Below are 21,804 nucleotides of genomic sequence, written 5' to 3' on the forward strand. Positions count from 1 at the left end.
AGCAACATCTCTGAGCTTGGCAGGTCCTCTGAATGCATCTGTTCCCTTTGGAAACAGTGGATTCTAGCAGCGCTCACTAACCGTTCTGTTTTTGCTTGGGAATTAAATGAGGGGAGGAAAAAAAAAATCAAATCCTTTTCTAAATATGATACCATGCAATATAAATAGGAGCAGGTGTGGAACAGCAAAGCTGCCCAAAACGTCTCCTACTGCAGATGCAGCCACACGGGAAAACAAGTTCTCTCTCGCACGTGTGGGACCGAAGAGTTGCATCGTCCAAGCGGAGGCATGAATTGTGGGTTTTTCTCTGCCCGTGGTTTGCTCTGTGATTCCAGACAAGTCACTTCACTTCTCAAGCCCTTTACTCCCATCTAGTTTCTATGTATAAAATAAGATTTACCTCCTGCCCAGAAGGGCTTGTGAAGCTGAATTCATTGCTGTTTGCAGAGATCCTTGCCTTTATTAGTATTCAATAACGCGTCACTTTTGAGGACTTCTGTCTGTTCTGGTCCCATCAGAGAAGGGTAGCAGAAGTGCCAAGCAGGCTGCAGCAGGGGTGTTTCTTGTGCTATGTGAAACCGATGTGAAACCTGGGAAATGCTCAGACCTTGTGAGACTGCTGCAGCAAAAGGCACTAGGGAAGATCATCATCCGGCAGTATCCCCCTATGAGTGCACCTCCAACTCTCCAAAGGCCATTACTGGCACAGGCCTGCAAGGATGTCCCTTGAAGCTGAGAGGAGTGAGAACTAATGACAGCATCTTCAAAGAGGCCTCTGGCCCAGATGAGTCTTTGCATCTCTAGCAAGAGAATGACCTTGGCTCTGACAAGCTTCAATAGCTCTCTGAACTGGAGCGTTTTCATCCCCCAGTCATTTAAAGCATTACTGCAACATCTGAGAGCTTTTCAAGCTTTAATATAGCCTTGTCATACTCCTGTGAAGTAAGGAAGTGTGATTATCCCCATTTTATAGACGGGAAACTGAGGCACAGAGAAGCTAAGTGACTTGTTCAAGGTCTCACAAGAAATCTGTGGCAGGGCACGGGACAGTCAACCCCCTTACCACTGGACTGTTTCTCCTCTCTAGGGCTGCAGCTGGGGAGAGCACTCCCATTCATGAATCAATGTTAGATTGTATCGTGGATTAAATACATACATATATACACGACAATAACAAAAAAAAGCTCTTGGTCTAAGTTTTCAAAAATGCCTCGTGGTTTCTGCTACCTCCGTTACTGGGTGTCCAAGGGAAAACAAACTAAAAGGGCCTGCTTCTCAGAGGGCAGGTGCTTGGTGCTTCCCAGAAACCAGGTCCCTCAATTCAGATGCACAAAAATGGTCATGGCCAAAATCATGAGGCCACATTTAAATATAAGGCTCCCATGCTTAAATATAAATTAGGGAGAAGGAAGAAGGGAAAACACTAACAAGAGACAGGAAGTTAAGAATTCAAAGCCATGAAAACAAAGGGAAAAGGATATAGAAGTCAGCTGGGTTAAGCACAGATGGTCAGTGTGAATCCAGGATGTCCCCTGCTTTCTTCTGTTCCCAGTGCAATGGCAATGCTAACAACTTTCTGAAGTTAAGTCTCTTGTTTAAGGGGGAAAAAAAATATTTTCCTGTAAGGTCTATAAAAAGTGACTTAAAGCATTTACCAGAAGGCAAGATGCCTTCAAAAAGATCTGCAGGCTTATATAAATATGTATTTAGGATCAACTAAATACATACTAGGGATTTCAAGCATTTGTAAAGATGTCTTACTTCACTGCCTGCAGAGAGAAATTGGTTTATGTTACACATATTTTGACATTTGTTCCACCAATTATGATTTAGTACATGCAATATATCTTATGTTAAGCATGTATTAGTACACATAGCATGCAGGTCTGTACAAGTGCCTACCCATGTTTTAAAACAGGTTAAGGGTGTTTTGTTACATGCTTATATCATATGCTTAGTAGATACAGCTCTTTGGCATGAACCAATTACTTTAACTAGAACACAAATTATTCCTGTTTTGCGATCCATATTCCGTATTTTAGTACATGTATCATATATTAAATTCTTGCCTGAAGTTACACTTGTTTAAACCTTGTCTTTATGAGGAAAATAAAACTTATTCTAGAGTTACGATTTTAGAGAGGAATTTACCATATGACACACGTACCAAAACTCAAGAAGGAAACAGAGAAGTAGGCACAACACACAACAAGCATGTCGATACGTGCACTAAATCCATGTTAAAGGCATGCCACACACCTACCAACATGTGAGCAGTAAAAATGGAGTCCTGATGGCTAAGGTACATGCACTGTACATTTTTTATTGGGTTGTCATGCATGTTTTGGCCACTTGCATTTTACACAACAGGCTTCACACCACTGTGCTGAGTGCATTAGGGTTCATTTCAAAATGGCCCAGGCAACACGGATAGGCGTAAAGCTTGAAATCCAGGGCTTGGTACACAGAGCAAATCAGGTGTTTTAGCTGTATAGAGCTCTGCACTAAACACTGCGAACACAGTAATGCCAGGGAAATTGGCCCCACGGCTCACTGACAGCAGAGGCTGTCTCCTTCCAGGGACCAGCTAGCATCTGGCTGGCTTTAGTAGCTACCACTGGTAAATGTCTGGTGGCCTGCGTGAGTTGGTCCTCTTCTCAGTGAACGAATATCCCTATCACAAAACCCACGGCTGCTAACTGATCCACTGCTGGCAGCCTTGGTAGTATCATGGTGACAGTACAGGACATGGAGATTGATCTCCTCACCCTCAGAGACAGTGCTGTCACAGAAGGGCCAAGGTGTAGTGGGGATCTGTGTCCCAGCAATTCTCCAGGTAAACCAGACATTCATGCAAGGACCATCCCCAGGGACAAAAGAGCTGAGCCTTCAGGTCCTATTGCTGAGAGACCACACTGCTAAAAATGCCAAGGAGGGGACCGGGCAGGGTAGGTAGGTCTGTGGTGTAGACAATGTACAACAAGAACAGGACATATTCACACTGGCCACACACAATTCACTCAGTGAGAGCTACTTCAGTCACCAGGGCCATCAATCCAGCATCATTTATGAGAACTCACCTTCTTATAGAGCTAAAGAAACTCAGCAGACACTGGGCCAGGTTCTCCTCCTTGAATCCATAAAGAAGGGGTTGGGCCAATGCATACACCCAAGCCCTGGATGTAACCTGTTATCTCAAGGACTTCTCTGAACCATACATAGCATTTCACTAGCACTGGTTTTCAAAGAGACAGAATGGAGAGAACTGGCCAAATTATTAGGACCACAATTAGGAGGTGGGCAGTCACCCTGGGTCGAAGCACAGGCCAAGGTGGGAGGGTGGGGAGGGGGAGCAGGAACACAGAGCAGGGACAGGCCAGGTCTGGAGCAGGCTATAGCTGTACAGGGTCAGGACATGGATTGGACAACTGCACATCTAGGCCAGGAGCTGGCTGTCAGAGGATAAAGGTCTGGAAGAGGAATGAAGTTAGGAAACAAGGCCCAGGGCACAGGTAACCAGGAGCAGGCAGTCAGGAGCCCAAGGACAGACAGGGGAGTATCTATCCTGCTGAGTAGCCTGCTGAGCACTGAAAGGCAACTGGGACTAGGTGGGAGTAGGTGTAGCTACTGGCACCCAGGCTAAAAGTTATGCCACTACAAGCAAGGGTTAACTCTGGGCCTTTCTACCTAGCTTGTCTTAGGGTTAACTTCAGTCCGCTCCATGAAGATACAACAAGCAATGTGCAGTCCTCCAACATCCCAGGATGCACCACTCCCAGCCCTTCCATTGCAGAGCAGGGGTAGAGCCCAGGTGCTTGGGCTCCTAGCCGTGTCCCTGCTGGCAAATCAGAGCCGTCCAGGTAAGAAACAGTATTAACCCTTACGGTGCCACTGTCCACAGCATGGTTTAACTTGAATGCCACTTAACATTGCCCATAATTCAGTGTGGTCTAAGTGGAACGTGTCTAACTCAGGTAACGTGGGCCAGTTGGTAGCAATCTGGCCAGCCGGCTGCCCTACCCCTTGACACAGGTAGACTCGCACGTGCAAATGAACTTCCAGGGACTTATTTACCTTCCACCTCCCTCCTCCAAGAGTGTGCTGTGTTCCTGTGCAAAGACAACAAGCTGTAAAAATAAACCAGTAAAAGGTACAGCTAGGAGTCAATGAATCAGGTCACATTGCCGGCCTGTCTCCTTCAGTAGACAACTGCCAGCCATAGCCAGTCCCTGATGTCTTAAGGGAAGGAGTCACTTCACCCCATTACACAAATGCCTCGCCAATTATGCCATGCCAAGGATGTGCAGAAAGAAGTCTTTTCCTGACCCCAGAGGTGATGTGCTTCAGACAGAAGCACGAGGCCTGCCCAGCCTCCATAACTGACTTGCTGGTGCCAGAGCAAGCATATACATCATCCGAACTGTGTCTCAGCCTCTGTTAAGTTCACCCACTTTCCACTCCAGAGGTGGCAGAGTCAGGCCCACAGGGTTTCTTTGCTCTGGGCCATGGTCTTTGTTTGAAAGCAAGACCATGTTTCCATTCACAGAATGTCCCAGCCCTGCGCACTGGATGTCCACCTCCAAATGGGATATCAAAGGCATTCCTGACATCAAAGTCCTCAGATATCTACCTGGATCAGGGCAGGAAAATGACTGTGATACAAGGAAGAGGGACAGTTCAGATCAATTAACCCCTGAACTAAACTTCCCCGTGGGGAGATGAGCATTTACATTCAGAAGCCCTGTTCTGCTGTCACAAGATCAGAGCAAGCCCCCTAGACTGTGATGATGATTTGCATTACAGTAGCATAGCACCTAACCAGGGGTCACCAAGCTGACAGCTTCCTTGTGCGAGGTACTGCACTGATGCATTGTGGGAGAGTCCCTGCACTGTTATCTAGAGAACCTCTTATCCAGAGAGACAGGCCAAAGATTGTGGGATGGAGATATTAGTACTCCAGTTTATAGATGGAGAAGTGAGATGCAGAGGCACTGACATGCCCAAAGTCACACGGACAAATCTATGGCCAAGCCTAAAATCGGACCCAGGTGTGCCGAGTCCTAGCAAAAGTCTTATTTATGCCTTGCCTGGGAAGAACTGGGATGTGAACAGACAACAAGCACGCAGAGTTTAATACTGCTCCTGCACACCCGACACAGCCTCCACATCAATCATTACCCATGACAGGCGCCATTCCACAGCTGGCGTAACCGATGAGAACAACGCATCAGGTAAAGAAATGAGATGCATCTGCAGAGCCAAATGGGGCGTTGGACCCCAGGGGCTGAGCTGCAGGATAGGATGCTTTTAGAGCCTGTTGCCGCACTGCGTGGGTGTGGATTGCACAGCTCCCGTGCAGTCTATTCATCACCTCCAACCAGAGCTATTAGTCCTTTACTTGCATGAGCACAACAGTGACAATGTCCTTTTATCCAGGTTTCCCGCTGTGCTCAGATACACTGGGGCTAGTGATGTGAAGTGTAGTTAAAAAACTATGCTTACTGATTCATATTAAAGTGGATGCAGCTGCCAGGCCATGTTGAAGATAGGAAAGCAACATGGCATGCTGTTCATCCCTGATCATTTAACTCCCTGCTCACTGACAGCAGGAATCAGAACATGCATGTATCTGTGTGCACATACACTGTAACGGGAGGCCTGTGGCCCCATTACAGAGAAGGGGAAAGGAAGGGTGCCTATGCCTTTAAGGCTGCAGACATGGATCTGGCCCCAGCCCTTCTGGGTGTATAAGCAGGATGAGTTAGTCATCTGTCCTTGGGGTAGCTGGAGTGAGGAGTCAGGACCTAAGCCTTGAGTGGGACTGGATGGGGTACAAGGGCTATTAGAGGGCTGCACTGGGTGGGATGAACGCTGAGAATAGCAGTCCTGTGGACGTGGACTACCTCACTTGAGATGGTTGAAGGTTTGAGAGTGTTGGCAGATTTTGGGAGCCACAGATGACTGAAGCTGTTAAAAGCTGACAGGCATAGGGTGGCTGTAAGGGGAATAGGGAATGGGAGTTATCCAATGCTAGGCAGCTTGACTGGGGAAGGGTTGGCTGCTTGCACTGCTGTCCAGAGACAACGGCTCTTTAGGAGAGCGGACTAGGACCCGTCTGATGTGAGAAGGGGTACCATTTAGAGGGACTGCCTCTAACCTGGACTGAGGGTCTATATTAATGTATCCCACTGAGGTGTAGCAGAGGAAATACTGGGTGTCCAGGTGGCTGGAGAGGCAGTTAGGCAGTGGAGATTTATGGAGCAAGACTAGGGTCCTACTGCATGAATTGCCACCACAGATATATGTCATACCTGGTGTAAGAATTTGAGATGTCCAGGAAGTGTTTCCTATATTGTAATAATAACACACACTCCATAGCCTTCCTGGGACAGCCTATGAAAATTCAGAGCTTGAAGAAAAGAGCAAGTCTAGTGGTGAGAGCAAAAAAACCTGGGAATTGGGACTTCTAACACTTCCTCAGGTTTGCCACAAATTCAACATACACTTTTAAGCGAGCCACTTTACCTCTCTGGGGCTGAACCTTTTCCCCCACTGTAAATGGAGAAATAAAGACACCAGTAGATTGAGAGCATTCAGCTATTAATGTTCATAAACTGTTGGGGTGGTTTTTTGGGGAGGCGGAGGAGATAGGCAGAGAAGGCATTATTAATCTAAACAACAGGTCTTTACTTCTGCACATTATAGGTACCACCCCCTCTTCCTTGGAACAGGAATAGCATCCAACTGTTTGCCCTGGGGATAGCATCCACCTGCTACTTGATTTTGCTTCCGCAGTATACTTGCAAGCACTTCTGTTTATTTAGCACAGTTCACCCAGACACATCAGTCATTCCTACAAATGTTAGCATCCCTCCAAGGTAGGTAAGTACTTTGACCTACATTTTATGGTTGGGGAAACTGAGGCAGAGAAGGATGAAGTAACTTGCCCAAGGCAATGCAGAGACTTGGTGGTAGAGCCATAAATATACCCAGAGGGGTCCTGATTCCAGCTTCTCTGTGGAATTAGCCAAGGCTCCATCAATAAAACCACATGAAAAACTACCGGTGAAAGATTAAAGGCAACACAGCACATACGGAAACGCCAAGGAAGATGCCATGAGCAATCCCTCTTGGTAACCCCTAGTGCATTTCAGTGTCTCTGTTCAGAGTCAGCCCAGATGCCCCCCAACTCCCCTTCTCCTACCTTTTTTGGACAGGTGTCGCCATGTCACGGTAGGCTCTGGTCTCCCGAAGGCCAAGCACATGAGGGTTACACTGCTGCCTTCGTTCACGGTGATGTCTGATGAGATGTTTATGATCTGAGGGGGTACTAGAACGAGAGAGAGAGAGAGAGAATTAGGAGAAGTGCCTGAGCTGGTGGTACACATTACTGACATCTGCCACACTTGTGAGTCTCCATCCTTTTGCTATGGGACCACACACCTGAAGTGACTCAGTATTGAATTATTCATGCTGATTGTGGGCTCCTCGTTGAGTGCTGGCCCCACACAGGAAATGCAGCATCAGTCAAAGGATGTTTGAAACCCCTGGAATAACCTCCCCCCCACCTCCCCACCCCCAAGAGACAGCACACTGTCTTCCCAAGTCTCCCTCCTTTCTACAGGAGATGGTGCACAGGTAGTGCAGGAGGAACATTTGACTTGCTGGCATGCCCTGCAATTGGGAAATGCTCTAGAAGTAACTCTCTTTTTACCTTTACTTCTCAGCAAAGTTTTACAAGCAGGAGGGAACTGAGAGTCAGTGCGCTATTAAAGCATGTGCCCCTGCTGCCTTGCATGGCTTCATGGTATTAGCTTAAACCATTGACACCAGCCTGGGCTCATCATATAGGTGAAAAAGTATGTGTTACACGGATTGTGGGTGAGCTCAAATCAAAACACCAGATCTCCCCACCTTGTGGTACTTCACAAGGTAGCTCTACTGTGAAAGGAAGGAGTGATTATAACATACACTAGCATGCCTCTAGCTTAACCTGGCTAGCACCGTTAACAAATAGCAGTGAAGATACAGTGGCATGGGGTCAAGCACGTGCTAGCAACCAGTATCCAAACTCTGGGGCCCCTGGGGGCATGCTCCACTTGTGAGTAGATGCTGGAGTCTGTGCCACTGAGCTTTTCAGATTTGTACTGATGCTTCACAGCTGGGCCCAGAGCCAGGCACACAGTAATTTCTCACTGACAAGAGAAATAATCCCTTAGGTGCTATTACAGCTAGATCTAAGATCCACTGAAGTCACCCGAATTTCTACTGGCTTTGGATGAGGGCTGTTAGTTAACTGCCTTGTAGTAGGGTTTCATAGCACCCAAAAGTATTCTGCATGGCTTAGACACATGGGGAGACAGGCTCCTACCCAACAAGGTTCACAAGCTCCACAAGAGGGGAAAGAAAAGGAAAAAAAAATTGTAGGGGGAAAGGGTGGAAAGAAGGAAGGGATGATAGGAATACTTTCCCTTATTCTTAACCCCCTGCTTTCTTTCCCCCATGTAAACTGGAATTTAAGAAAATCCTCAGCCCATTTGCTTTTGGAGCCATTCCTGCTGTTTGTGACCCTTGTTCATTTAACCTGCTGCTGTTGGTAGCTGGCTTGATTTTTATCCTAGGCAGGTGGCCTTTGCAGCTGGTGAACTGCTTTATTTTTAGACAGTTGGGTTGTACTTCTGTCCCTGAACAGAGTGTGGTCCTGCCTGCAGTACCTTCATGCAAACTTGCATGTGAAATGGTTCCCCTGCAGTACCCTCTCGCATGCACAACCTGAATGTGAGATTGGCATGGCTCTCCTGTCCCCAAAGAGCAGAAAAACACAGGTTTTTCTGGGCCCTCCACAACCCACACCCACACCAGGTGCTCAGAAAGGCCAAAAGGTCCCATATGTTTCAACTATTTTATTTAACCCAGAGGTGATTTACTCATGCACAAGGGTGACTCTGGATGATAGGGGGAATTTTAGACCCTGGCTGCTTTCCAGCCTGCTTGGATTTTCTATTTCAGTTCAGTGTCAAGACCCAGCTGGGATCCTGGCAGCTGAAGGCAAGGCACAGACATTCAAAAACCCAGGACAGAACTGAGTTAAGGTACGCTGTTTTTTGTTAGCAGCATAATTTAGATCAGTAGCGAACAGAACACACATTCACCCTTTGGTGTTGGCGGTGGGAGCAAATCTTAGCCCAGGTTTTGCCATTTTTAAACCAGTCCACATGTGCCAAACTTCTGTTCTGTTACAGGTATAGACCAGTTTCTGATCACTTATCCTGGTAAAAGTGTAATGTCTGTACCTAGCCTAAAAGTCCTGAAGCAGAAAGGCTCCCTGCCTCCCAAAAACCCAGGGTTAAGCTGGAGGTGTCCCCTGCTGACCCAAGGTCTGACCTGCCACAACAATTTGGTTGTTTCCTGCTGTCTTCCTCTCAGCATCCAACGCCCTCAAAGTGATTTTGCCACCTAAGAACAAACTCACGCTTCACCCTCCAAAAGCAGCCACATGCACCTAAGCCGGCTCTTCTGCTTCCAGGGGCTCCTCGCTCAGCGTGAAACTCATCTCTGGTTTCCCACTTCAAGAAGCACTAGCTTAAGCCTCCTACCAAGTGAGATCTATCACTAATTTGCTCTTAGCAGAGGGGATGAAGGTGAAGCCTTCTTAGAGAGATACATGTTTCCTGAATAATCTGCCCCTCTGGCCTCAAGTCAATTTGGATAGCTGATTTTTGGCTTTCTGGCCCACGTGGCCTTGGTGCTTGACTTCTGCATTGGTCCGGTTTTGTTACAGGACAATTCAAATCCATAAATGAACCTGAGGTTCACCAGGACAGAAACCGGTGAGAGAAGATAGGAATCGGAGGCAATTTCAGAGCTCTGCCTCACTACAGGCAAGTGACAACGACCCAGAATTTGGGTGCCCGTGCTCAAAATGCACCTGATTTTCAGAGGGGCCGACATTGTGCAGATGTGGCTGATCAGCGGCTTTGCAAATCAGGCCCAGAACAACTGAAATGGCCAACCAAATACCAAAGCGCTTAACACCAGAGGCTTCTTTGAAAACCGAGGCTGTGAGCCAGCCTTAGGGGTTTCACACCTGGAAGCTGGACCCTCAAAATCATAAGACTGGCTTGCAAAAAATTTTTATATATATATATATATATATATATATATATATATTTCTAATGGTACATGTTGCCAGCTGGCTTCTGAAATCTCAATGGGTACTTACAGATGTGGAAAAAGCAAAACAAAACAGCACTTTACTTTCACCTCGGCATGCCCCCATGCCAAGCGGAGCGCATGCCCAGAAGAGGATTTGCATCGGTTTAGCCCAGCTCGCCCGGTGTCTGTATAGCTTCAGCAGTGCTTTTTGGCACTTTTATCTAATAACTGATTAAATCAATCCAGCTATTAGAAAAAAGCATCAAAAAGCCCCGCTGAAGCACACGAGCTACTCAGACACTGGGGAACCAGGTCAAACTGATGCAATTCCTCTTCTGGTAAACCGCTGTTTGGGGTTTTTCTTTTTTGTGCATCTGTCTGCACCCAACATGCACACGTGGCTTTCTTTACCATAGTGAAGAGCCAGGTTGGTGTTTTCTTATGAAAGCCAGGAAGAGTTCTTCACAAAAGCATGAGTCTCCACCCAGCTGGCGCTGTAAGTAAAACTCGGGATGCGTGGAGAGCCGTGATGCAACCACAAGAGTTGCAGCAATGCTTTCATGGCTTCAGTTTGCACATCTATAAAATGGAGGGATGAACTTCCCCCCCCCATCTTCAGAGGCAGCTGGGTGAACACAAACTCACTGAAGTGTGTAACCAGCTTGGATACTACAGCAGTGAGGGCAAATACCTCGCTAGTCAGACAAGTAGGTTATTCAGAAAGCATTCAATCCCGAAAGCTTCATTGCGTGGTGTTGTGAAGCAGTGGATGGTTAGAGGGAAGACTGCCAGCCAAACCGAGCTTCAATTCTGATGGGCTTTTTTTTTTTTTTTTTAAACTCTGCTCAACTGCTGGGAGCAGGAGGACTGAAGAGGCTTTTGCAATGTCTTGAAACCTTTAGGGGAAAAGTTCTTTTGCTTTCAATCCTCATTCTACTGCTGGCAATATAAAGTGTGGCAGATTTAAAGGATGGTTGATGTCTTGCGGAAAGCTGAAAAACATCCTGTGAAGAAATTATTCTCAGTCCCCCCCCCCGCAACCTCTTAAAGTTTCTGCATTTCTCTTCAGTGCTTCTTTTATTACAAAGGACACTGGAGTGAAAACATGTTCTTCAAGGATTCATCTTTGTCTCTGCTGTTTGTTCTCCACCTGAAATAATAATCTCCTGTTTGTGCCTTCACAGTTGGTTGCTATGGAAGTGATTATGTCCTTGGTATCTTTCTCCCATCATAAAGCAAAGGAGGAAAAATCTAGTCGGAGGAAAGGGTGGCCTCCTCCAGAGCAGGTTTGCAGTCCATTGATGGAGCCATGGAAGATACTCAACATATCCCCATAGTTTTGTGGTTTACTCTTAAATGAAGATTATCTGGGATTACATGAGCATTCATGGAAGATAAACGTCTGCTTAACCACAGGCAACAGCGATGCAGAGGGCGACAAATAAAGGAAGCGTAATGCAGCCCTTGGATATCTCTAAGTGCAGAGTTCTTTGCAGCAGGGTCTGTCTCTTCCTTTCCGTATGTACAGAGCCCCGTGCAATACAGCCCTGATTCTGGTTATTGTTTCCAGGTGCTAAGGTCCAGTGAAGCTGGATGAATCTGCTGCTGCAAGCTGAAGAGATGGGTGCCCCTTGCAAATGTATGCCTAAAACCTACTCACTTGCACTGCAGCACCAGCAATTCTGCAAGAGCCGTGCTTAGATGCTGCATTATAATTGTGTCATGTTGGATCAGATCCTATTATATTTATGATTGCTTTTCTCTCCTCTGTTGTATTTTGTGGAGAGAGATGATGGGGAATGAGAACAAATGATTATGAATTACAAGGATATAAATACATGCCATGATACTGGTGACATCACAAACACTCCAGCTTTGCTCTGGTGGTTTATAATGATTGTTTCTAGAGCATCTCTGTGTGTTTATTTATAGCCGTATTCACGGTTTCCCTCCTTTGAATGTGCCCAAGGCATATTCTGCTGCACTCTGAAGAAACTGAGGTTACTTCTGGCCCATCATTCCCTTTTCCTCCTCTTTGGTTTTGTATCTCTGGACTTTGTAGTCCTGGAGACTGACATCCTCCATCCCCCTCCTCTCTCCACCCCCGCGGACTTGCCATCTAGCGTGACTCATGCCAAACCTAGGAAGGGGATACAAAATTCATTCTCTGGGGTTCATTTTTCTCTTCAGTGGGTGCATCTACACATGCACTTTACTACAAAGTAGATTAATTAGCTCCGCAGTAAAGCACCATCTACACGTGATGCTATTAAGGGTGCAGTAAATTCATTACCTCTGCTGTAAGACAGTACTGATGGATACTATCTTATGACCGAGTCCTGTTCAAACGCACACATAGACGGTGACCACAAGGCGCAAATTGTGCCCTGTCACCCCAGCCAACTGGAAGCCAGACCTCCAGTGCTTGCTAGCCCCTTCGCCGCCCAACACTGCCCGCTGGAGCTGATCCCTGTGCTCCATCCCAGTGCAAAATGCTGCTGTCTTGGGTGCACATGTAGACACTATGCATGGGAACAGAGTACTCTGGCTCAAACGGCTCTGAAGTTTATCGCACTGCACTCATTGCATGTGTAGATGCACCCTGCATTTGCTAAGCCAGCCTGCCTGGTGGTGCTTTTAGCCATTCTTAACCTGGGCTGGATGTGAACTGGTGATTTAGATGGAAAACGCATTGCTTGCCTCTGCTAACTTGTCCCATATGCCTCATCACTTCCCCTTGCCTTTTGTGCTCTAGTATCTTCTCCTTCTCCTCTTTCCTCATTCATCCCTCTCTTTCTAGGCACCTCCTGGTTTCTCTCCTAGCCTTTTGCCACTCTATTATCCCTCTGCCTTCTCTTGACCCAGTGCCATGCCTCTTTCCCTCCTTGCGTTGGTGCTGAATAGACTGCAGGATTCTTGTCACTGGCAGACAGGTGGGAACAGGGAACCCCACCCACAGCCACTGCCCCCTGCTCAAAGCCCATCAGCACCACTCGTAGTACCAGACAGGAATGAATACAGAGGGAGAAGAAGAGCAGGCTCACAGATCTCAGGATGAGATGTGTGAGTAGAAATCAGATGCTATTCTCTATTCTGTGGGGTAGCCCATACTACGGCTAAAGATGGCCTGACATTGTTAAAAGGGTGAGATACCTGACCAAGATCACAAACACTCTGGAAGGTAGTTGTAGGGCCAAGCAGGCACAATGGGAATGCAGGTCTGTCGTTTCAGGCCGCGAGGAGGCGGAGAGACCAGATGCATTTGCAGTCTAAACTGCCACCATGGAGAGACTCTCCAGGTCGGCCCTGCAGGTAATGAGCATCTCATCTGCCTTGAAGCTCCAGTACATGGCATAGCTCTGACTTAGAGGTATAACTTCTAATTTTACCCCTGCAAGTCAGCATGCCCAACTGCTAACAACAAGGGCCCCAAGCTCAGTGGCCAGGCTTGAGCTCGACAAATTGCTAGGTTTAGGGAGAGGATCAAGTCCACATTTTCTTGCTATATGCAAAACAAAAAAAAAAAGCATGAAAATTGCTGATAAAAACATGATAACCGAGTCTCATTACAGCCAAAGACAAGTCTCATATTTTAGCATTTTTATTAAAGCTTTTTAAATTACCGAGTGTCTGGTATATTCAATACCAGCCTAAGTGATTTATATTAGTCTATCCCCAGATACTTCATCTAATAAATAACTTGGCAATCTCCTAACCCATAAATATCCCTGGCCCTGGCAAAAAGCAATTAAAGCATGTTAAAAAATGCTGCTTCCCAGCACTCCAGACTGCAATGTCATTGGATGCTTCTCGCAGAATATTTCACACCACTTACTGTGCTGAAGGAGGAGTAGAGAGATCCAACCCAAAACACACACGCGCGCACAGCTTTATAAAAATCCCCATTCAGAATTTATGCTTTTGCCCCAGCTAAAAACCCAAACCTACACACAAAACAAAGCTTAATGTTTAAACATGTCACAGTGATGCAAAGATATTAGAGAGGAAACCATTATTCCAGCAACAAGTATTTCTAGCCACCAGAGACCGCTTAGGTTGCTAAAATATTGTTGAAAAAACACGGTGGGAAGCATTTGAGCTCAACCATACTTAAAATGCTGTGGCGCTAAGCACCAAGACAGCAGACTAAAATGTTATTAAAGGCTCCCTTGTTGCCAGTCCAGAATATATTTCAGGTTAATAAGGATCAGCGGTGTGCCAGGTGGAAGTCACCCATCTTTACAAGGGAAGCTTGAAGTTAAGAGCTGAGCCCCATGGTGGAAGTCCCTCTGGGAAAGCCTCTGATCCTGTTTTCACAGAGACAATCAATAGGATCATGTTTGTGTTCTGCGCTTTCCAAACAGCAATTCCCTGCTGGGTACTGGTAGGTCACATTGGGTTGCGTTGCAAAACTTCTTCGAGCGCCAAGAATTTGCTCCTGGTGAATCACTGTGGAATTCACCTGCCTGGGTGAAAAAGGGTTCAGTATTTGCCACCGTCTCCCACAAAGACATGCTTTCTTCTCATACTGAATGCAAGTTTTATTAACCAGGTTAAAACAATATGGGCCTTTCTCTCTGCTTTTCTAGGAAGGCTTTGGTCTTGGACATTGGTTCTCAAACTTTTTAGACTTATGGTACCGCTTACAAACTTGGGAGAGTCCAAAGGACAGCCACGTGAATAATTAGAGGGCAAGAGAGCAGGCCTTATGAGGAGAAGCTGAGAGGCATGGGACTCTTCAGTATGGAGGAGAGAAGGCTCAGGGGGGACTTGGTGGCAGCCTACATCAGGGGTGCATCAGGATCTGGGAGATCGTCTGTTCACCAGGGCACCTCAAGAGAAGACAAGGTCTACTGGTCACAGACTTCTGGAAGAACATTTTAGACTTGACACAACGAAAAACTTCTTTACCGTCCGAGTCCCCAGAGTCTGGAATAGACTGCCCCTCAGAAGTGGTGCAAGCACCTGCTCTGGACCGCTTTAAGCAATGGTTGGATGCTTCTCTTGCTGGGGTCATCTGACTAGGGCTGGCCCCAATGACCTTCCGAGATCCCTTCCAGCCCTAATGTCTATGAAACTGGTAAGCTTGAAGCACCCTCCAAAAATGCCAGCTCCTGGTTTTCTCTCATGTTTTGACTATAGAAAAATAATAGAGCAATTCTTCTGTTGCAAAAAATTCGAAAGACCATAGACTCCTATTTGAAATTCCTAGGTTTATTTTGTGAACCATGCTTGCGAACAGTGCTAACATTGTGTGGCACCCTGTAGCACCCTTGAAAGGATCTCAAGGCACCACAGGTTGCCACAGCCCCCTGACTGAGGATCATTCATCTAGGACCTAGGATAACAAATAATAGGGGCCAGGCAATGGGGTGCTGTCACCAACTCTGCTGCTGACTTACTGTCTGCACCCGAGAGAATCACTTCCCCTCTTCAACTCACCTTGCCCCACTGTAAAACAGGGATAAGTGCTGCAAGCTTTCATACAAGAGCCCTGAGCAGATGCTTCTGCCTAAAACCTTCCCTAGGCTGGCTTCTTGCTATGGATTTAAAGAGGATTATTAGAAATCATTGTTAATGTCAGACAGTGAGAGGGCTGGATTTACCTCCAACTGCCCCAAGTGAATGACCTTAAGTAACCGCCACTACTGTCCAACAGGGCCACATTCTTCACTGCTGCAAGCAGGTGCTGCTCAGCTGAAGCCAAGGCGGTCACTTCATACATGCATTTTGAATTAAGTCAGTGGAGTGACACTCACTTATCTCATCAGGGAATGTGGCCCCAGAAGAAGGCCCCTTCATTCTCAGGGTTGCCGACAAGATGTGTTGCAGTGGTCTATACCAACTGGAGTTTCCTAATACCCTGCAGACCTTACAGCTAGGAATATTGCATTGTTGTAGCCCAGCCGGGAGATGACAAATGCATGAATAACTGAGGCTAGACTATGTGCATCGGAATAGGGCAGGGACTGCCCTTATGGGACAGGCAAGGATGCTAAACTGAACTGACCAAGTGTGTGTGGGCACCTTTATCCAAGAGAGATCCCACTGTGGCCAACTTCTCGGATCCCACTTTTCCAGATGCTTTTTCCTGCCCACCAGCCAGGTTTTGGAGTACAGGACGGCTCAGGGAGGAGGGGGATGAGACCCCCATAAGCCTTCCCCATAAGAGACAAGAGTCCCCATCCCATGCCACACCTTTCTAAGCAATGCAGGTGGCAGCCGCGGCTCCTTCCAGCTTCTGGCTGCCAGCACCACAGACCCCGCCAAGAGTTGGCTTTTAATTTGAACTCTGTCATCAGCACCTTGCTCTGATTCAGCTTCAACCAGGTATTCTCCACCCACAAGCCTATCCTGTCCAAGCACAAGGCCATCCTGATGGTCATGGGGTGCTGGTATGTGTTACCTGAATATTGCTGGAATCTGAAGCCATGTTGTCTGACCAGTTCACCCAGTGACACTGTGGACACCAGAAAGGTCCAGAAGGATATTAACTGCTACCCAGTGGGCTGAGGAGCACAAGCCCCTCAGGGCAGCACTCAGGTTGGGCTCTGGAGAAATAATTTGTCCTTTCCTTCATCTCCCTCTGCCAAAATTCCCTCCTCCTTAGCCAGGCTTTGACTGGCACCAGGCAGGAAAAGGCTTGGTGCCATTTTGCCTGGATTTCTGGCAATGCCTCTGAAAAGCCTTCACCGCTGGGACTGTTATGCAAACCTCTTCCCTGCACCCGCTCCCCTGGCACCCCGTCCCCTCTGCCCAGTGCTGTTGTTTCCACTTGGTTTCAGATTCAACTTTCTATGATGTCGCTAGTTCCTTAAGAAGAACAAACTGCTCTGGAACGACCTCCCCGCAAAGCAATCCTACATCTTTTACCCTGCAGGGATTTGCCAGCGCGCTCCGAGCTGCAGATGTTTGAGCAAACAGGATTTTGTCCAGACAAGTGACTTATGATTTAAAACCCAAGGGGAGGGGAAGAAAAGCCATAGATTAATGCTCTTCAAATGCCAAACGGTAACCAAATTTCCATTCCAACTGTTCCAATTCAAACAGCTGTTCCACACCCATTCAGCTCTGTTTATAGTTTATTCTTTTTTAATTATTGTGACAGTCCCTCTTGGTACAAGCCTCCTCTGAATGCTCTACAACATTATCCATATTTTATGGGGGGGGGTTTAAGTTTTGGAAGAAATGAATCGGCACTGGCCCAATCCCAGACAGCAGGTGAGAAATTTAGTCTGCTGAAGAGGGACTTGCCAATGTAACTCACAGGGATTTTGGAAAGCATCAGGATGAACAAGTAATTCTAGGCTGTTTCAAATCCCTGTCTGTTCCCGCAGATGGTGTGTGTATTGCTAGAGAAAGGTGACCAGGGAGGACACTTCTGTGGTCACCGGTGCGGTGCAAACTCCAGAGGGAATGCGTCCAAAATGGCACCAACACTGCTGTGCTTCCCCCTAACTCCAGACCTGCCTTGGATACAAGCCAGGCAATGTTGCATTAGTGAATTCCCAGAAATCATTACTGGAAGAAAATATGCATTTGGACACAGGGCAGTTCCCATGACCATGAGAACAGGTCTACCTATGGAAGTTGGGGCCTAAGATTTCACTATGGTGAAATAGGAAGTAACAGCCCTCAGAAGTTTTGCATTAGGATAGAGAGAGTCCCACTGGCAGTTTCTGTACTAAGTTTCTGTTATAAGTCAATACTGTACTCGTTTGGCTACCAGTCTGTGACTTCTGATCAGGGGCAACGCGGACGGGGTGAACGCAGGTGCACGTGCACCCCCTGCGCATGGCGGTACACCCCCTGCAAAAAGGTGATGCCAACACCCGGGCAATCACCGCTTGCCACGACCCAGTGTCGGCAGCACCTTTTCGCAGGGGGTGCAGCACCACACTCAGGGGGTGCACGTGCACCGGCGTGCACCCCCTACACGTCGCCAATGTAAATAGTAATAGTAAAGTAATAGTAAATACTATTCATTGCGTACAGGAAGGGCACACACCAATTGCAGATGCTTCCTCAGCCTGATGAAGGGTTGTTATACCCAAAAGCTTGGAAAGAATTTTTCCAACTATCTGAGCTGGTCTAATAAAAGATATCACATTTACCCAAAGAATCTTGTCTGCCTAGATCAATAAAGCTACAACGTATACCCCTTTATAGGCCTGATGTGTTCAACTAAAAACATACTGATCCTATATCAAGACCAAGCCCCAGTTTCTTCCTCACGCTGCACCCACGCCAGGGATCCCCCCCAAAACACATCACACCAGCCCCAGCATCCACCTCAGTATAACATCCCTGACCTTTCCACAACACAGGGATAGAAGCTGCCTCCCTTCTTGCGGTTTGTTCATGGCTGTCAGGTAGCTATTGAACCCGCATTCACACAGCAGAGCTGCAGGACAGTAACTATTTCTAGTCCCTACCAATCTGGCTCTGGATTTGAGAGTGACGAAGAGGTGAAAAAGCAGTTTTTTCCAACTCCCCTGAGTCAGCCAGGCCCCCACGAAAGATTCCCTTCAGTACATGGTGAGCATTAATGTACAAGACTGTGTCAAATAACCGATGTTGGGGGAAAAAAATCAAAATGAAAGAAGTCAGAAGGGAGATGGAAAAGTTTTCAGGGTCACAAGACACATTTGTGGGAAGCTTTTAAAGTAGTATTTAAGAGCAACTGAGCTGTTGCCATGGAAATAGGTAAAAGCTAATCCATTATTTGTAACCTTCTGATTCCAGCTGCACCCAGCTGGGGGGCGTTCTGCCATTTCCCCCTCCTCTTTCTCCAAAGCTCATCTTAAAAATTATAAAAACAAATTAAGAAAAGAGAAAACAGGACAGAACCTCTTACAGTCTGCTCTACTTACATAAAAGAGTGGTAACAGAGGGAAGGAGAGAGGGTCAATGAGTCTTTAAACTAAAGAAAGGAGAGAAAGGTTAGAAAGACTTGAAATACTGCGCAGCTTCAGGCTGCCCTTCCTGGTAACATCTCCCAGTAACAGTGACCATTGAGCTCTACCATCCCAGCGGGCAGCTGCGAAAAGCACCAAGCACAGTGATCGTAGGGGTGGAGTGGTGGGTCTACCTCACTGTCTGGATTCAGTGTTACAGAAGGCAGGAGTTTTGAAAATTGGGGTGAATAACGAAGATGAAGCTCCTGTTAGTTTTCTTTCCCTGGGCAGAGAAGTTGCATGTCGGTACAGCTCCAGAAGCTTTGCTCTAAGACTTCTGCCAAATGTTGTCCCTCTGCATCCCAAGCGTAAGCGAGGGCCTTTTCATTTGGCTGGGGGGATGAAAGCCCGGGAGACAGACCACCAGCTGCACCACTCTCCGGTGCACGGCTATACAACCTTGTGGGCCTTAATCAGGCTGGCCCAAGGCACTGTTGAGTTCAGGCATTTGGTATTGATCAGCTACCTTCCTCTCCAATGGATGGCATGAGGACCACACACAACGACAGCCTCCCCTCTACGTGCGCGTGTGCACATGAGCGTGCCCACACGCGCACACACAGAGTCTCTGTGAGTCCATTACTTCATAATAGCTGTAGGCCCCTTATCCTCCCACGCAGGCTCTTTCACAGCAGACTTCCGAAAGTCATCTGCTCTGCACGAGTGCATTCGCAATCCTTGTATTCAGGATTTTTTTCTTCACGTACAAGGCTTAGTCTTGCATTTCTCTGTGGGTCTGGAGGGGCTTGGTCTGCATCTGCACTTTACTCTTAAATTTGTGTGCGTCTGCACTGGCACTGCCTCGTGGAATCTGCCTGAATACATATTCGCCTGCTGGAATATTTCCCTTCATATCTCTCGCTCACGGACCGCTCAGGCTCAAAGACAGGCTGTTCTGTAGGGTGGCGTTCCAGTGGGGCCTACTGGTGAATCAACCAAAGTATAAATAATATGTTGCACACAGAAGGTGTGTGGCGTTCCCTAAGATACTTTGTATATTTTGCTCCATTTGCTCCAAGTTAGACAGACAAGTTTAGCCTTTCCAATTAGGGGTCATTTAATTTGATGGCTTGAGCTCCTTCTTCCCGGTCTGCCCTGAGCTGATGGAGTTCCCTTTCACCCATACCTTCCCCTGTACTGAAGCGGTGACGATTTATGGGAATTGAGGGTTTTTTTGTTCATTTGCTTTAATTTATAGCATATGCTATTGAATGTTGGTTAACCAGGGAAATGCACTGTGGCTCATTTTCAGCCACTGAGGAAGTATTGGCTTTGCATAGAGAAATACAGAGGCTGCAGAAGAGGCCTGTGATGGACTTCTCCCCCCAGCTGGAGTGGATGTGGATTGTCAGGTGGTGGCTGTGACATGAACTCTGTATGGCTTTGTGGACAAGTGATTCCAGGCAACTTGCAGACTTTCCAGCCATATCCTTGTGCACACCCACTCTCTATTCCCACACACCAGCACTTCTCAACCTGTAGGGCGCGACCCAAAAGTGGGTCAACAAGAATATGACAAAGGGTCATGAGCAAGTGGCCAAAACACGCATCAAAGTGCGGGCTTCCCCTTGCAGGCTGGCAGCGTTCCAGCTTCAAGGGCCTGCTTGGGGCATACCCAGCCCACAGCTGGGCAGGGTGGTGGGAGCAGCCTCAGGAGCCAGATGAAGGTAAAGGTGGGAGGAGGAGTGGGAGGGCCAGGGTATGGGAACTGTTGGGGTGCAGGAGGCGGTGCGTGCACTGCGCCACGCCAGTCTCTGCCCCAGCCTGGTGGGCAGCACCAGGTGAGCGCGGGGCTCCGCAAAGGCTGCTAGGCTGCAGCACCGCCCGTCCCTGGCCGGAGCCCAGCCCACCAGCCCCTCACCGCTGCAGCTCTGCCATGCTGGGGGCACTCCAGGGGGCTGCAGCAGGGACCTGTCTTTCTGGCAGCCAAGGCTGGTGCCAAGCTGTGTGGCCTCAGCACTCTCCATGGGGTGGGGGCTTGGCTGCCCCACTATGCAAGTGCCGCACCACTCCCACTGGCTGCGCAGAGGCCAGCTTGGGCAGGCAGGTCATCGCAGGGCCCTGACTCCTGCTCTCCGGTCATCAGCCTGGCTCCAATTAGTGCTTGGTAATGCCCAGCCCATGTCATGCCACAGGGGCCTGCTCGCCCCCTTCCCTGGCAGCAGCAGCTCTGGTTCCATGCCAGCGCCCCCATGCCACCTGCCACTTTCCGAAACCCTAGGGGCGTCTCCAGCAGCTTAGAGCAGCAAGTCCCAGCCAGGGGAACCCTTGGGTGCCCTGAAATGTGAGGAGATAAATGAGGTGTGAGGACAGATCAACTAAGTCAAAAAGCACAGGCTCTGGCTTCTCCCAGCCTGGGTGATCTGCCATCCCCAAGGCTGAACCCCTCTGCAAACAGCTAGGCACTAGTTATGGGGCCATGTAGTAGGGCTGTGTGGTGGTGATTCGAGTCGGAGAAGATTTGGCCCAATTTGTTGGCTGAATCTCCGAACCTGAATCGAATCAGGAGACTAATGAGAAAGTCCAAATTGATTCAAAGCTCTCCGAATCTTCGGAAAAGATTTGGAGCGTTTCAATGTTTCGGGCAGTCCCCGGTGGCTGCAGCTGGTCTCCAAGCTGGTAAGTATGAGGGAATGAGCAGGGGAGGGCACCATGGGGGGATCCCTGCCAGCCCCCAGCCCCTGCCCGCTCC

General features: G+C 47.9%; 1 protein-coding gene across 5 annotated transcripts in view; it reads right to left on the bottom strand.

The window, feature by feature from the left end:
- The window catches only part of OPCML (opioid binding protein/cell adhesion molecule like), a 630,964-nt gene that overhangs the window by 68,572 nt on the left and 540,588 nt on the right, over positions 1–21,804 (bottom strand). For all 5 annotated transcript variants that reach the window (XM_019547024.1, XM_019547022.1, XM_019547026.1 and 2 more), the window contains one exon: positions 7,205–7,330. In XM_019547024.1, coding sequence (XP_019402569.1) covers positions 7,205–7,330 — 126 coding nt within the window. The remainder of the gene's footprint in view (positions 1–7,204; positions 7,331–21,804) is intronic.

The sequence above is a fragment of the Crocodylus porosus genome, unplaced genomic scaffold (genome assembly GCF_001723895.1).
Source record: "Crocodylus porosus isolate Cpor-Errol unplaced genomic scaffold, CroPor_comp1, whole genome shotgun sequence".
NCBI lineage: Eukaryota > Metazoa > Chordata > Crocodylia > Crocodylidae > Crocodylus > Crocodylus porosus.